This window comes from Populus trichocarpa, chromosome 14, assembly GCF_000002775.5.
Source record: "Populus trichocarpa isolate Nisqually-1 chromosome 14, P.trichocarpa_v4.1, whole genome shotgun sequence".
NCBI lineage: Eukaryota > Viridiplantae > Streptophyta > Magnoliopsida > Malpighiales > Salicaceae > Populus > Populus trichocarpa.
In genome coordinates, this window is record NC_037298.2 from 2,158,573 (window position 1) to 2,175,097 (window position 16,525).

General features: G+C 34.3%; 2 protein-coding genes across 6 annotated transcripts; both read left to right on the top strand.

Moving 5' to 3' along the window:
- Nucleotides 1-3,241: 3,241 nt before the first annotated feature.
- LOC18104937 (polyadenylate-binding protein RBP47) lies at nucleotides 3,242-7,127 on the top strand. Its single transcript, XM_006374926.3, has 6 exons — nucleotides 3,242-3,888; nucleotides 4,359-4,827; nucleotides 5,503-5,570; nucleotides 5,652-5,782; nucleotides 5,902-5,998; nucleotides 6,660-7,127. The coding sequence occupies exons 1-6, from the start codon at nucleotides 3,535-3,537 to the stop codon at nucleotides 6,828-6,830; spliced, it is 1,290 nt and encodes a 429-aa protein (XP_006374988.3). The 5' UTR covers nucleotides 3,242-3,534; the 3' UTR covers nucleotides 6,831-7,127.
- Nucleotides 7,128-9,909: 2,782 nt separating this feature from the next.
- Nucleotides 9,910-15,959, top strand: LOC18104938 (uroporphyrinogen-III synthase, chloroplastic). Of its 5 annotated transcripts, none has more exons than XM_024584491.2 (10): nucleotides 9,910-10,168; nucleotides 10,950-11,070; nucleotides 11,534-11,603; nucleotides 12,149-12,267; nucleotides 12,565-12,660; nucleotides 13,266-13,321; nucleotides 14,049-14,134; nucleotides 14,428-14,562; nucleotides 15,332-15,401; nucleotides 15,482-15,959. In XM_024584491.2, the coding sequence occupies exons 1-9, from the start codon at nucleotides 9,977-9,979 to the stop codon at nucleotides 15,378-15,380; spliced, it is 924 nt and encodes a 307-aa protein (XP_024440259.2). In that variant the 5' UTR covers nucleotides 9,910-9,976; the 3' UTR covers nucleotides 15,381-15,401; nucleotides 15,482-15,959. The 5 variants fall into 5 exon arrangements, with proteins under 5 accessions (XP_024440259.2, XP_024440260.2, XP_024440261.2 ...); XM_024584492.2 differs by having other exon boundaries at nucleotides 15,502-15,959; XM_024584493.2 differs by having other exon boundaries at nucleotides 11,537-11,603.
- The last annotated feature ends 566 nt before the right edge of the window (nucleotides 15,960-16,525 follow it).

Below are 16,525 nucleotides of genomic sequence, written 5' to 3' on the forward strand. Positions count from 1 at the left end.
CTATTTTAATTTTCAAAGGTTTGTGGTAAGTTACGAAGAAAAAAATATTTGTTTACCATATAGTTTCTGTTTCTTTTTTTATTAGATCCCACATATAATTATTTTTCAAACCTTAGTTTTTATATAAGCTAATAAAATAACATGTTTTTTTATTTATAAAGATACATTTTTTATTTATTTTGCATACAAAAATCTATCTCAAAACGGTTTTAATAAAAAACATATTTTTTTAAACTTGGTTTTTCTAATCCTAACTAAAAATATTTTTAAAAATTTATTTTTTAAAATCAAAACAACAAAAAGATACAAAAAAAAAACCAGTAATTAAGTGGTTAATAACCGTAGAAAATTTGCAAATTAAATATGCTTCCGATTATAATGAAATCACATCACCATGGTCCGTCAAAGCAATGTGCTGCATTTTATAACAGGGAGCTGTTATTATATGGTCAAACGGTGATATATATATATATATATATATATATATATATATAGTCACATCACCAAGAAAGAAAGGTTCTAGAGGCATTTGTGGCTTTAGCCACCAGCGGCCGCAATTTGTCCTATGAGATTGAAAAGATAAATCTAGAGGCAATTATTCCTTGACTTCGAAGTCTTCGATACCTAAAGTATTCCTTGATGACATTCATAAAACTTATGTTTCCAGCAGCCAGAATCAAAAGACATTATAGAAGTTTTGAAACGATGCAGTATCTCTAAAAGTGCTTTCTTTCCAAAAGAGTGTTTGAATAAACAAAATTAATAAAAAAAATGGTGGGAGTTGGGACTAGTTGCCCCTTCGACACTCCAAAATCCTCTCATCTTGTAAATATAACGTATGTTCTTACAACAAGGGCATTTTAATTTATTTTGACACAAAAACATAATTTTTTTTAAAAAAATCTGGGAATAATATAAATTATATTTTAATATGATATTATATATAATTTTAATGACTAAATAATTATAAATTTAAATTTTACAACTCACGTTCTCTCTCAAAAAGCTTTAATTTAAGGATTGTATTGATAGATAATATAGAATTATTCTTGGACCGTATTTAATATCTTTAATTGAAAAAAAAAATTACAAAGAACCCAATACTATCACTATATATGAACCACCTTTGTCAGGAATATTATTTTTTTTAACTAGAAAAAATATTTGAATTTCAGATTATTGATAATAGTAAGGATATTTTTGCTAGGAATTAATGTGTGATGCAGAGGTAAATTTATGCTCACAATCCAAGTCTGATCTCCTTTTTCACTCTGTAAGAACATCGACGAGTGCTGGCTAAATTCATATTTCATCAAGAATAGAAGAAAAACAATCCCATTTGAGCACCACTGCCTCGGCCTTTCCGTGGTTCGGTGAATCCATTCGAGCATGATGGGTTCGAGAAACTGAGCCAGTGAGGGGTGGATGATTTAGCCCACTTGACAGGCCTGGTGCATTTCAACTCGTATGTTCAAGTTTATGGGTATATGCTTTTAGAGTTCTGATTTTTCATTTTGCTGCGACTCTGGATGCAAAGGTCATGACTCATGTCCTCGTCGTTCGAGGAGTTTCGTTAACTTTATGCCGAGTGCGACGTGTCCGCTCATGACACTATTTCCGCACGTTAACTGGCTTGGACTCAATCCATTGTCAAGTCCAACGCCACGTATACTATTTCTACCCGGCCCAGAGTTTTCCATTTTGAAATTGTTGGTTGTTGTAAAATTTGTTCTGATTTAAATTCAAAATTCAAGTCGAAGATTGGGCTATTTAGATGAATTCAGATTTTAAGATTTTTTAAAAACCAAGCCAAGTTTTATTCAACCGGATCAATTAGATAACAAGTTGAGCTGATCCATTTAATCGAATTGATTATAATTCATTATCTCCATATGGTTTGATAAGAAACTCGATTCGCGTGCCGAGATAACTAGATTAGCCTGCTTTTTTTTATGTACCTTGTGAATTGGGTAGTGACTCGGTTAGATTTTGGTAGATCAGTTCCTTGTGGATTCATCTCCTAAATCGAACCAAATGCTCAAATTATCTATTAAAAAAAAAAAAAGCTGCAACAATGAACTCCGCAGCAACTCGTACTCGTAGTGCACTTAACCTGGCACGTTGCTTGAGCAATGGATAACAACACCCTTCAGCAGAAGAGAGATTCAAGTATTTGGAGGAGAATAGAAAAATGTCACTTCCGCAGCACATCGAACTGTGGAATTTGATCTTTTAAAAAAACTTTTAATAATGGTAAGATAAATTTTTTTTATTAATATTTAGATATCACAACTAATTTTATAAATTATAAAGTTAACGATCATATAAATTTTCAATAGTCTTGAAAGGACTCAAACTCATGACCATTAAAAAATAAATCCAAGATATAATCAGTTGAGTCATCAATTAAAATTAATTGTAATAATTTTTTTTTTATCAACATGGATGTTCGGGCTAGCTTGCGCGGATCTCGACTAATTTCACGGGCCCTGAAGTTAACGACCATATAAGCCTCCAGCAGTCCTGAGGTTTGTGAGACTCAAACTGATAACCTCTAGAGAATAAACCTAAAGCATGGCCAGTAAGCTATACTCTTCAAGATTTAATTGTAATAAATTTTGAATTGATACAATGTGCTATCAACATCTCAGCTAATATACAACATGATTATTAAATCATCTAAACTAATAAAAAAAGATAAATAAAATCACAACTCTCAAAACCTAACTATTTAAAGATAAATAAAAAGATATATTAAACTAATAAAAAATAATTTTAAAATTAACGATGAGACCAAATGGAATAGCCTTGTTATTTTTTTCTTAAAATAAAATAATGTTATTTTTTTAAAAATAAATTATTCAATTTTATTCACAAGCTTACTTGATAACTTAAAATTATTTGAATTAGTTTTCAAACTGAATTTAACAACTATAGTATATACCACACAATTTTCATATAGTAGTTTTTAGCCCTTTACTGATTTTACTATCTTTTTTAGCCCTATGCTGATTTCAGAAAACAAACACGAACCTGAGAACCTTTCCAGTCATGAAAACCCTCCTCTGTGTTTCCTCCTCATCACACAAAAACTCTGCACTGCAGAATCAAGAACCTTACTATTTATTAACAGGATAAATAAATAAAAAAAACTAACGGATAAGTTTAGTTTAAATTTGCTATTCGAAGTAAATCCAAAACAAATCTAAAATCAACCGAAAATATCCCACAGCACCCGAAAGAAGCCAGGCAAGCGCAGCTGGCGGCGGATCCATGAGAGCAGAACTAACGGCTGTGATCAAACCTCACTTCCTCGATCCAACGGACTTAAACACAACAGCGCTTACACCTCCATAAAAAAACACTCACTCTCCTAAACCTTCCTCTTAGACCCTAACCGTCTCCCTCTCCATATCCTTCTCTCCCTCTCCTTCTCTAAGCTCTCAGATTTATTTACAATTTAATTTATAAAGAGAGAAAAATAAATATTATTTATATTCTTACACCATTTTTTTTTTATTTAATAACAATAAGATGCAATCCAGCGGTTCTGATTCACAGACACAGCAAGAGCAGAATCAACGGCAACAGCCGCCGCCTCCACCGCAGCAACAACAGTGGATACCTATACAGTACCCGGCGGCGGCTATGGTAATGCAGCATCAAATCATACCGCCTCAGCATTATGGACCGCCGCGTCCACAACACTACCTGGCTGCCGCGTACCACCAGTACCAGCCGCATCACCACCATCTCCCGCATGTACAACAACACACACAGAAGCAACAAAGAGAAGGGTCTGGGGAGAATAAAACTATATGGATTGGTGATCTCCATCACTGGATGGATGAAAATTATTTACATTCCTGCTTTGTTTCCACTGGCGAGGTATATATACATATATTATTTATTTATCTATCCGCACACATTCAAATCCTTTTTTTTTGTGCATGAGAGATTATTTTGTGATGAATTGAAGCAAAAATTGCATAAGCTTATAGCTTTATGCTAAATATTCTAGTTTGAAGACAATGAAGGGAACATGGAAGTGTTGTGTCTTGTAACTTCAAAAAGGGTAATGGGATTCTAACACTAATAAATAAGAATCATTGAAACGTAGTTTAGTGCGCATGGAATGTTGATAATGATAGAATATGTAAGGTTGGAAGAGGGTATTTTTAGATAAATTACGTGAGGCATCAATTTGGATATTCAAGGAGCTAGTTCCTTATAATGATGCATTGCTGTTGTGGTGGGAAAGGAGTAATTGTTCTTTACAATTTTAATGAAAGAAATTGTTTTTAGAGTTTGGTGAGCGTGGCCTTTTGCATCTGACTACCAGTGTTGTACATTGACAGATTGCTTCTATCAAGGTTATTCGCAATAAGCAGACAGGTTTGTCCGAGGGCTATGGATTTGTGGAATTTCTTACGCATGCCACAGCTGAGAAAGTTCTACAGAACTATGGTGGCATTTTGATGCCTAACACAGAACAGCCTTTTCGCCTCAATTGGGCAACATTTAGCACGGGTGATAAGCGATCAGATAATGCTCCTGATCTTTCTATATTTGTAGGAGATTTAGCTGCAGATGTTACCGATAGTTTGTTGCAGGAAACTTTTGTTAGCAAATATCCATCCGTTAAAGCTGCAAAAGTTGTATTTGACGCCAACACTGGCCGTTCAAAAGGTTATGGTTTTGTGAGGTTTGGAGATGATAGTGAAAGAACACAGGCAATGACTGAAATGAATGGTGTGTATTGTTCGAGCAGGCCTATGCGTATTGGTGCTGCTACTCCCAGGAAGTCCTCTGGATATCAGCAACAAGGTATTAGATTATTGTTCGTTCTTTAAATCTTTATCTTACAACTTAATTGTTTGATATTTTGAGCCTTGGTTTTTGGTTTTTTCATGTAACAATTGTATTTTCAATTTCTTCATAATTCTTTAGGGCAATGATAAAGATGGATCTGTTTAGAAATTCTATTTCCTTTCTTCCTTGCTCTGTCACACACAAAAACTCTTTACCCCTCTGCTAACCCTTCTGATCTGCCATACAGACCATGTCTCAATCTTTTGTTGCTGATACTGATTTACATGATTTTCCACCGACTTTGGGCTTGGATGAAACAAAACTTTTTTGGAAGTGTTATATTTGGCCCCGATTATGATTGATACCTGATGGATTGGTGTCACATGGTGCTATGTTCCTGAACATGATCAGAGTATTTATTTTCCTACTCCATGCATGTTATCAGGTTTTTTTCTTAAAATGAAAAAAAAAGAGAGTTGCTGGTTGTCTATTTACCAAGTTCTATTTCACTTGCAAAAGTTGTTTACTTCATTTATTTTCCTTGCAAGGGTTTTGATTACCTGCCAGTGTTTTTCTCCTGTTTGTATCTTCGCCCTTCGGAATTTGTCATCAAACTGACTTCTCTTTATGATGTTAGAAAGGTCCACCTTCTCACCTGGAGCTCTGCTCAACTCTTCTCTTATTTCTTAGGTGGATATGGATCAAATGGTGCCTCTGCCCAAGGCTTCCAATCAGATGGTGATTCCAACAATACAACAGTGAGTTTTCCAGCTTCTTTGTGCAGTTTAATCTTTTGGAGACCTATGTTTTTCTTTTGAATAGGCCATGTTTCTTTGTAGATATTTGTTGGAGGGCTTGACCCCAACGTCACTGATGAAGATCTCAAGCAGCCTTTCTCACAGTATGGTGAGATAGTGTCCGTTAAAATTCCAGTCGGTAAAGGATGTGGGTTTGTACAATTTGCCAACAGGTAACAATTGTGTCTGTAACTCTGCTTTGCCTTAACAATGTGTGAATAATAAAGTATTGGCTAGTTATTCCCTCATTATAGAGTTACTGCATGATTCTCCATCTAACTTCAATTGGCAGGGATAATGCTGAAGAAGCATTGCAGAAGTTGAATGGAACAGTAATTGGCAAGCAAACAGTGCGTCTTTCTTGGGGACGCAATCCAGCAAATAAGCAGGTATACATTCTCCCTCCCTTCCTCTCCAGAGCCACCTTACATCCTATCTCTCTTTCATTACCTTGCCAGGATGTGATTGGAATAAATGTGAACTCTTTTTGCCTAAATAAGAATCAGTACCACCACAGAGTTCCAGTGGTAGTTAGCTTGTTCAGAAATGTTTTTATATGTAAGTTTTGTGGGATAGCTTTTTATTTACGTCTGAATGAAGCTTTGACTGCTTATTTTGTTAGAAAGTGATTGAGTGCTATTGAAATTGTAGTCCTTTTTTTTTAAGGGTAAAAGCACTTTGGAAAACAATCGCTACCACACTCTCAAACTTTTCAAAGTGTTTTTCATTCCAAAACACATCAAAATAATGTTTTTTTATTTTTTAAAAATTATTTTTGATATCGGCACATTAAAATGATCTGAAAACATTAAAAAAATATTAATTTGAAGCAAAGAAAAAAATTAAAAAATTTTAATTTTTTTCAAAAGCGCTTCCGAAATGCAATGCCAAACAGAAGTCCATCTACACTCAATGTCCAAAGCAACAACTATTAGAAATCATCTGTTTAATATGAGTTCATTTTATGTTTCAAGCTTCCCTTTCTCTTTTCCTTTGTTTTTGGTACATTTCAAGCTTGTCCATTGAGCTGTTATTGTTGGGATTTGGCAGTTTAGAGCAGATTTTGGTAGCCCATGGAATGGGGCATACTATGGAGGACAGGTTTATGATGGTTATGGATATGCTCTGCCACCGCCTCATGATCCAAGCATGTATGCTGCAGCAGCTGCGGCATATGGGGCTTACCCTATATATGGCAGCCACCAGCAGCAAGTAAGCTGAGTGAATTGCACCACGAAACAACACGGTAATCAGTATTTATCATGCTAGAAGGGGAAAACTTGGCTCATTTCTCTGCAGTTCTATTGGTTCTGTAGATTTCTTATAAATCCCTCCAATTTGTGGAGTGGAACTGAATTTTGATGACATGAGGTAGTTTTGCAGGGATTTAATCGATCATTTGCTTAGAATTACACTAGTTGGAAAGAAACTTTTATCTATTGGAATAGATTAGTTTGCAGGGTGCTGTCTTGAATAAAAGTTGTGCTCTAGCGCGCATCTGCCAAGCTCTTTTCCACATATTTTGAAGAATCTATCTACTCCACTGAGTATCCCTGTTTGTCGTAGTTTGAGTCCGTTTGAATTATGACTTCTAATTTTAAAAAATCATAATCTCAAAATTGTTTGTCATAAATAATTTACGAGTTGAAATAACTATGCCTTGTAAAAATTCTTTAATTTATTTCTTAACAAATATATTTACGACCTTTTTTAAAATCAAAAATTAAAAAAATAATTTAAATCAATCTGCAAAAACAATTCCAAATATAAACTTATTCCATAGGATATGTTTTAGCAGGGGTGCTTGATATTTTCTTCGTATGATACCAGTTCAATTCAAGTGTCTGCGAGCGCCATTGAAATCTGTGACAGCACGTTTTAAAAGCATTTTGGATGTATTTTCTAGGCGACATCACCACTCTGTTTTTAGGTTGCTGGGAGTTTTCACAAAAAACAGAGTCTTGAATAGGAATGGGTGTCTTGTGAAATGCTGTCTCCTCGAAGGTGCCCCATTCTGGCAATTGTTCATAATTGTGAAGGCTTGGTTTCCCATTTTCAAGCAGTGGCATTCTTGTGCAGAACGTTAACTTAAAAAACCAGCAACTGGCCTTCATACTTGTCAGTCTAATTTGACAGTGGAGTTGATGAGTTTGATAGAATAGGTGCTTGATTGAAACAGGAAGTAACGTCGTCTTTTTTCTTCTTCCCTTGCTTTATGAGCCGGAGGTTTTATTCAATGTGTGGTATCGTCGATCACGCGTTCCAGGCTCCCAGCAGCTAAGCCATTCACCCTGGTGATGATGAAGTCGCACCCTGGTGCTACCGAATTAAATTGGGATATAAATCAACTTGTTAGGTCACTCGTAAAATAATTTGAAATGTAACTCAATTCAAGTTAGGCTACGAGTCGACACGTTAACAAACACAAATAAGCGACCAATGGCCCCTCTCTAACCTTACAATATTGGATCTTGCAAAATCTGAATGGCTTCGAGAGACTTGAAGTACACCATTCCATGCTTTCTTCGATCTAAAATTAGAAGTAACGTAATCTACCAAGTGCGTTTTAAGAATTGAGACGTGGTTAAGTCAAGTTGAGTTTTGTTAATTCAAGTTGAGTTAATCTCTTAAAAATAAAAACCATAATCATCTAATTAAGTGTGTGTTTATATTTTTTTTTAAATAATATTTTAGTTTTAAATTAATTTTTATGTATTTTTAGATTGTTTTGATATGCTGATATTAAAAATAAATTTTAAAAAATAAAAAATAATATTATTTTAATATATTTTTAAACAAAAAAATAATATTTAAATACTTCAAATCAAACACTAAAAACTAAAAATACATTTTTATTTATTTATTAAAAAACTCAACGAAACCTCACCGATACTTGTAACCTTAAATACTACCGAAGCATGGCCCTGGGAACCGGTCCCCCCATACAACACATGATGCCCAAATCCGACGTTATTAAAAAACATTTTAGATGACCAGACCGCCATTCCCATGTGGCCGTACTTTACAAGTCAATATCATCAACGGTGTTGATCAATGATAGTGGACCCCACGGGCAATGATGAAAGCTTCCTTCCGATAGTCCATTCGGGCCCATGGGTCAGATCTGGAAAGTGTTGGTCTCATGGGGCGCACAGTGCTTTAGGGTTTGGTAGGGTAATTGGGATACAAACAATTTTTAATTTAAAAAATCTAAAACCCCTTCTCAATTTATGCCATTAAATCACGTTAGACTTTTTATGTATTTTATTTTGAAAATTCTAGAGAATCATATTTTTTTTAGTAAAATTGTTTTATTAAATGATATGGCATTATATGCTTAATAATTTATTAATTGATACATTGTTATTGTTATTATTGTTATTATAAGATTTATATTTCATAATTTAAAGATATTTTTATATTATAAATATCATATTATTTAATAAAAAATGTTATAGAAAATTTAAGTATGTATAACTAAAGTTATTAAACATGTGTCTATAAGGCTTAAATCATGGGTTGAACGAGTTAACTTGATCAATAAAAAAAATCATTCTAGATTTTTTTTAAAAAATTAAATTAATATTATTTTAATTAAAAAAAATTAAATCAAGTTGTAATCTAGTTGATTCATTATCGATTGAGTTTGACTAAATTAATTTTTATTCAATCAAACTAATAATAATTTAATAAATTTTAAATTTAACATCACAACACATCCCTTTTATTTTCAGTGTGTATGTGATACCGTAGTAGCTTTTATGGTTTAAATAAAATAAATTTTAAAAAATATTTTTAATTGTAAATTTAAAAATTTAAACTTAAAAAATATTAAAAATACATGTGAAATAAGTTTTTATATGCAGTATAAATAAAAAAGCATATCTTAATAAATGAAAAAAAGTTATTGTAACTTTTTTCAAAACCAAAATTTAAAACATAATTATTTTAAAAATTCAATATAAAAAATAAAAACTATTTTATTAAACAGTTCTCTAGTCCCAAATTTCCCTCAGAGAGGACAGTTAATCTTTGCTTCAAAAGGGCAGGCACATGACAAGAGTGATTGGTAACAATGATAGCCCAGCAGGAAATGCTAGGGTGTCATTCACTCATTGAATTTCGTTTAACCAAACAAATCCACGTGGCTTCTAATGGCTTCGACAGGTGTACCTAACTGTAAGAAATTATTTTTACGTTCTTACGTTTATGGTCGGCGCCGCGTTAAATTATGATTTGTTTTAGCTCTTGGGTTTGATACTTTGGCTGAGGCAATAATAAATAAATATATATAAATAAAAGCAATTAAAGTCAGGTAAGTAACAGCTGGCAATTTAGGCCTCGCTTCCCAATCCAACACGTCGCCGATGGCACCACCAGTCTCTCCCTTCTCCCTCGCTCCTTCACTTTCTTCTTCTTCTTCGTGCCTGCAACTTCACCGGCGATTTTTCTCTCCGTCTCTTAGAACCTCAGCTTCTGCATCTTCTACTTCGAATTCAGCGCCCAAAGTCGTAGTCACTAGAGAAGGAGGCAAAAACGGCAAGCTCATTAAAGCTCTGGTGCTCTCTCTACTTCGATTTTCTCTTGTTTCTTCTAGCGTTTTGCAAATAATGTGAAATTATTCTGATTTTGTTTTGTGCATTGCTGTGGATATCAATTTTTTTTTATTAAATGCAGAAAAGAAGGCTGCTTTTTTAAACATTTTGTTTGTTACCAATCATTTTCTACTGTATAATGTTGTGGAGGACCGTTTCTGTATGCTCTATTATGATGAACGAACGGTGGAGATTTGATTTCAGCTGATAATAATAAAGTTAATCTCTTTCAATGCTGGGAAATATATATATATATATATATATATATATATATATATATATATATATATATATATATATATAGTTATAGTTATAAATTTAGTTCAAAGACAGCAAGCATTCCGTTATGGTTTCTCTTACTGTTTGTGCATAGGGACAAACTGTTTAGTAGCTGTGTTTGTTGGCAGCATTTTAGAAATGAGGAACCTAAATGTAAAATTCTGTACGAGGAACTTTGTATGTGGTATTATGCTTTTAATGATTAAATCAGATATGTATAATTTTTATTTTTTAAAGAGGATTAGGGTTGTTTTGCTGAAATGAAATTCTGGCGCCTCGCTTCATGTCCAATCTTCTTTATTGGGGATGGGATTAATGTTCTAGCCTTTAGCAAAATATTTGAATCTGCCTAGCGGAAACATTCAATTTTGTATGATGCACCAAAATATGCAAGTGATTTCTTCTTGTGTATATAGTTTAATAGAATATAGGGATAAGTGAGATTTGTTTTTCATTCTGAATGCAGGCGAAATATGGGATAAGTTGTTTGGAGCTTCCACTGATTCAGCATACACAGGGACCTGATTCAGATAAACTATCTTCTGTGTTATGCGGTACTTTCTCGAAACTTTGTGGTTCACTTTATGGTATTATCAATTATGGAACTACTATTACTGTTAGATGCCAGGCTGTTGCTCGGCAAATTTTTCTATTTGGTCTTTAGAAGGAAAAATGCAGCCATATTGTGGCTGGACTGTTCTCTGACTCCCAGGGGGTCTGAAGAGTCCTGATTTATCTTGACCTATATTGCTTAATCTGCATGTTTAAACTCAATTACTGTCAGAGGATTATGCTTGTGTGTATCTTTTATGTCCCGTGTTCCTCACTATTTGCTTATACAAAGGAGATTGTTTTGCAGTCTAAAATTTCTTTCATGTATTTTTAGCAATGGAAGTTTGTAAGTATTTTTGCACCTTGAATTTCTCCGTGGCATCCATATTTAAGTAAGAGTGTTTCTTTGAATTGAGTTTTCATGCCCAATGAACCATGCAAACAACAACTGTACAGGTTACTTTATGCTTTCTTTTTATTTTGTTGCATTAATGGCAGCAGATAGTGCGTTTGACTGGATCATTGTAACTTCCCCTGAAGCAGGCTCTGTCTTTCTGGAGGCATGGAAGTAAGTGTTTGGTGTTTTTGGCAAGCACTCTATACATGTTTTCACTGGCACTTAGAATTTTCCTCACTGATTTATTGAAGTTGGTATTAATGTTTTTTATACATAATGCAACTTGAATCTTGTCCTTCTCTTAAAATGTGCTCTTCTTTAGCTTTTGAACAACTTGTTTGATTATCATGCATCAGTCACTTTTCACCTGAGGACGTATATATTCTCTTGTAGTTTTTTTGGAAATCCTAAATGCTCTTGTAGTTACTTTTGGGTTCCTCTTACAAAGTGCTCGCTATTCCTCTTCTGCCTAATTCCACCCTTCTACTCCTGCTTCCCTTTTGTCTTCTCCAAAAACAAAACACGGTGGCACATGCAGCATGTTATGCCGCCTTCCTGCTGGGAACCATACTTGCTTTTGTTCGATATACACTATCATTTCAAGATATTTAAGTTGATCAAGCACAATACTATTCTTTTGATTGTTCGTTCTTCTTCTTTTATAAGGAAAGAATTAAAATAAATGAATAACATTGCCCTTAAATGTTGGTCCTTAGGGTAGCTGGAACCCCAAAAGTTAAGCTAGGGGTTGTAGGAGCTGGCACAGCAAGCATTTTTGAGGAAGTAATGCAATCATCAGAGAGATCACTTGATGTTGCCTTTACACCATCAAAAGGTACTCATGGATGTACTGACATTGGCAGTTCCACAGATATTTTGTTGCCTTTACTCCTGTATTGTGTTTTTCCTTTGTGTCACTTGATCAATGAAAAATTTCACCATTAGTTAGCCGTTTGTGAAATTGTGTGACTTGTTGTGCTGATCCAAAGGCAAATTATTTTACATTGAGATCATGTTCAAATATTAAGACCATATTTAGGTCATTGCACATAAAGTTTCTGCTTCATTAGCTGTTATTTGATTATTGGGACTGTCACCTGTGCCTTTTATCATGAATCCTTTAACTCTTCAGCAACTGGTAAGGTTTTGGCATCAGAGCTTCCAAGGAATGGAAACAAAAGATGCACTGTATTGTACCCAGCTTCTGCAAAAGCAAGCAATGAGATCGGTAAGCATGGTGTCTCTGGTTGTATTCTTTTCTTTTGGCCATTTTGATCCCTCAATAACTTATACGGTGCTGTTTTGACACCTTTGATCAATTGTTTATTTCTTGACTTGGTTAGTGCACTGAACTATACACATAATCTCTATGTTAAGCGGGTATATGATTAAATATATAGGTTACTTTGTTATGTTTCACATAAAGAATAGTGTGATATGTGTAGCTGCGTTGACTTTTGTTTAGTGAACTAAGGTGCACAATAGGAGGCTAAGATGGAGCAGTTTACGAACATAATCCTGACTTGCAAATGCTACCACTTAGTAATGAAAAAGATGTGTGGTAGTAAAAGATACCGCTGCTTGGCACTTTATGGATTTTGTTTCAGGTTATACTGTGCAGAGGATACACTTTTAGATGGCCTAGTTTTGATGCTAACAAGAAAATGTTTTAGTGCATGGTCTCACCTGTTATCATGTTTGAAGTTTGATCGAAAATGTATTATCTCAATGGCATATATTACAATTCAACAGTAATCACTTTTGAAGTCTGATCTCTATATTGGAAAAGCTGCAAAAGAATAATTTTTGGCATTTCTTTGTCATACACTTCAGAACAAGGTCTGTATAATCGTGGATTTGAGGTTGTCAGACTAAATACATACACAACTGTAAGTATTTACTCCTTGAACTATGATATTCATTATTACTACTTGCATTTATTAAGAAAATACTTCTCAGAAACCTGACTATAAGGTTTGGACTAAGATGCTGGTCAGCTCTGAATTAGGGGTTTGCATTCTGGTAAAAAATGGCTATTTTAGAGAATGTTTTGAATTATTTGATTTTTTTTTTCATATTCCCTGACCTGAAATAATTTTTTGATCTTCCAAATTATATTTCGGATAATTCGGGTAACCTGAATTTTGTACCCATTTACCCACCCATTATTTTTTTTTTACCCAAAATTCCTTCAAAGTAGATAAAATTATGCCCAAGGAAAATTTTGACTATGCAAAATTAGTTGGTTTCTAGAGCAGCTATAGATGTTCCTTGATTCCAGGCATTTCTTGCCCTCTACAGTCTAGTGTCAGTTAGTACTAAACTGACGTACAAACCCAGGAATTTGATTCTACTAGTTTGCATGTTGGAGTAATCCAATCTTTGCAACAAAGGAAGAATATTTTAACAGTCTCTGAACACTTTCCCCAATCTCCATCTTGTTCATGTTCTATCTCAGACTGTAGCTCATCCTGCGATTGGCTCTGTGGTATAAGTTATACACCATAGTTTCTGTAGTAGTGTTGTCTGTAGGAGCAGTAACTGGATAGGATTTTTGGTCATAAAAAAGTTAGTTACAATTGACGTTGTCATCTTCATCTGTATTCATCTGTCCAGGTGCCTGTTGGTCATGTTGATGAAATGGTTCTGAAGCAGGCAATTTCAGCCCCCGTTGTTGCAGTTGCTTCACCTTCTTCAGTTCGGTAAGGAGTTGGTTACAATTTTCATATAACTGATACCTAGAACTATCTGTTGATGAGGACATTCTTGAAATCAATTTGCTGTCTTTCTATCATATCAATCAATTTCGTATATAGGCTACCAAATGGTTGGTCACTACAGTAGCAACCCTTACTTGGTTCCTTTTAATATGACAAGAAAATTCACAGGGATCCCTTTGTATCCCCTCTCCATTTTTATCTATCTAGATTAACCAAAGCTTATTCTTCGCCTAGTTTATTTTATGATCTTAATTCATGTTCTTTCATTTTGACAGAGCCTGGGCCAATCTTATTCCAGAATCAGAGGAATGGAACAATTCAGTGGCCTGTATTGGGGAGACAACTGGATCAGCAGCAAAAAGATTAGGCTTTAAAAAAGTGTACTTTCCAAGACAACCTGGTCTTGAAGGGTAACCCTCATTCTCTAGACCACTTTTCTGAGTTTTTTTTTACCTCGTGCCAAAATCCAGTCTCTACAGTATTTGATTAATCATCACTGTCTCTGTTGCATGAGAAAAGCATTAATGCTGGCTTATATCAAGATTTTATGAAGCATTGCTGTTTAGTGCTTTAAATAGACTTTAAGCGAATTGAAGTTCCACCATGAGAAAAACATGCCTCTGTCAGGTGTAGAAGTAAGAAAGCTCTAAGGGGGTGTTTGAGATAGTGATAACGGTTGCTTTTCAAAGTGCTTTTTGTTTAGAAATGCATTAAGATAATTTTTTTTTTAAAAAAAAATTCATTTTTGACACTAGCGTATCAAAATGATACAAAAACCAAAAAAAAAAAATTCAAGCAAAAAAAATACTTAAAAAACTCCAATTGAAACACTGTCCCAAACACCATGTGAAGTGCTGACTGGTTCTATACTGGGAGTCTGTCTTTCATATATCGGAGATATTTGAAATTATTGTTCTCGTCCAGTCATTGATCTGGTCGAAACATTACCTATGTGGAAACCATTTTACTTGATTTTTGATTGTCTTCAATTGCTTTTACTTTTATTTTCACAAGAGTAATTAATTTGAAATTCTTTCTTGCCTCGGTTATATGACCAAATAGCATTTATCCTTTCATCTTTTCCTATTTTTTAAAAATCGATGGAGGACATTTCAAAGAGCAATTTCTCCTGTTTGTTTGCCCCTTTACTCTTCATTTTTAATAAAGTTCTCATGGCAGGTGGGTAGATAGCATCCTTGAGGCCTTAAGAGCACACAACGATTCCTAGAAGTTGCTTTTTTCTTTTCAGGTAGCCACAAAATAAATATAGAATCCTCAAGATATTGTCTTAAATACTTTTGAAGTATTTTTTGACATGCACCTCTCCAGCTCCCATTATTCTTTGGCAGGCTGACAAGATTGATGCAGTCTTGCCAAAGTGTCTGCATGCAAAAACTGGTTGCAAGATGCAAGACAAGGAAGCAATTTTTCAAGCAGCAGAACAGAAGCCTGAATGTAATGGTATTCGGAGGGATCAACAATGTTGGTGGAACTCTCCTATGAGGTTAGTGAACAGGCAATTCAGATCAGGTTGCTGGCCGGGAAGAAAGCTATGGAGATGATACTGCCAGAAAAACTCTCAACTTGTGTTTGCATTTTTCTCTCTGAGATTCAGTTAGTGTATATTTGTCAAAACCGAAGTGCCATGTACCACTTGCTGAGCTGAACTGCAAGCAGAAACATATATTATGGATACTGTTATGTTGCCTATTTTTATCATCTTACGACACTGTTGTATGATATTAGCTTATAATGGAAGTTAGACGTGCTGTGCCATAAATGTTTGGATAGCATTGTCTTACTCAAATTTTTGCCGCTTTCAAATATCATAGCAAGTACTCAAACGAGGTGCTCAATGATTTGATATGGCCTCTTTGTTAGGGCTGATTGAGCTCTTTAATTTTCTCCTCGCTCTCCGGAAAGAAGACCGAGACCTTACGGTGTCTCATTAGTCAGGGTGATGTCTGATGTAATTTTGAAGAGGCACTACACGTAGTGTGTTTAGAGTCGGGGCATTTACAATCCTGGCATACTCAACAATTGCTATTGTTGAGATTGCTATTGTTTTTTATACTTTCTACTTGATTGTTTTTTATACTTTCTACTAATGTGTTAAAATAATATTTTTTTATTTTAAAAAAATTATTTTTAACATTAGCCCTTTAAAATTATCTAAAAATACTAAAAAATATTAATTTGAAAAAAAAATTAAATTTTTTTTAATTTTTTTAAAATATTTTTAAAATAAAAAAACAGTACCTAAAATGACAAAGCAGAAGATCTCTGTATCTTTCCAGACACGGGAAGCAGCTCGTTCTTGCTATTTCTTTTAGGGTCAGGGTTTTGGCAGAAAACTGTTTACTATTCCTTGCG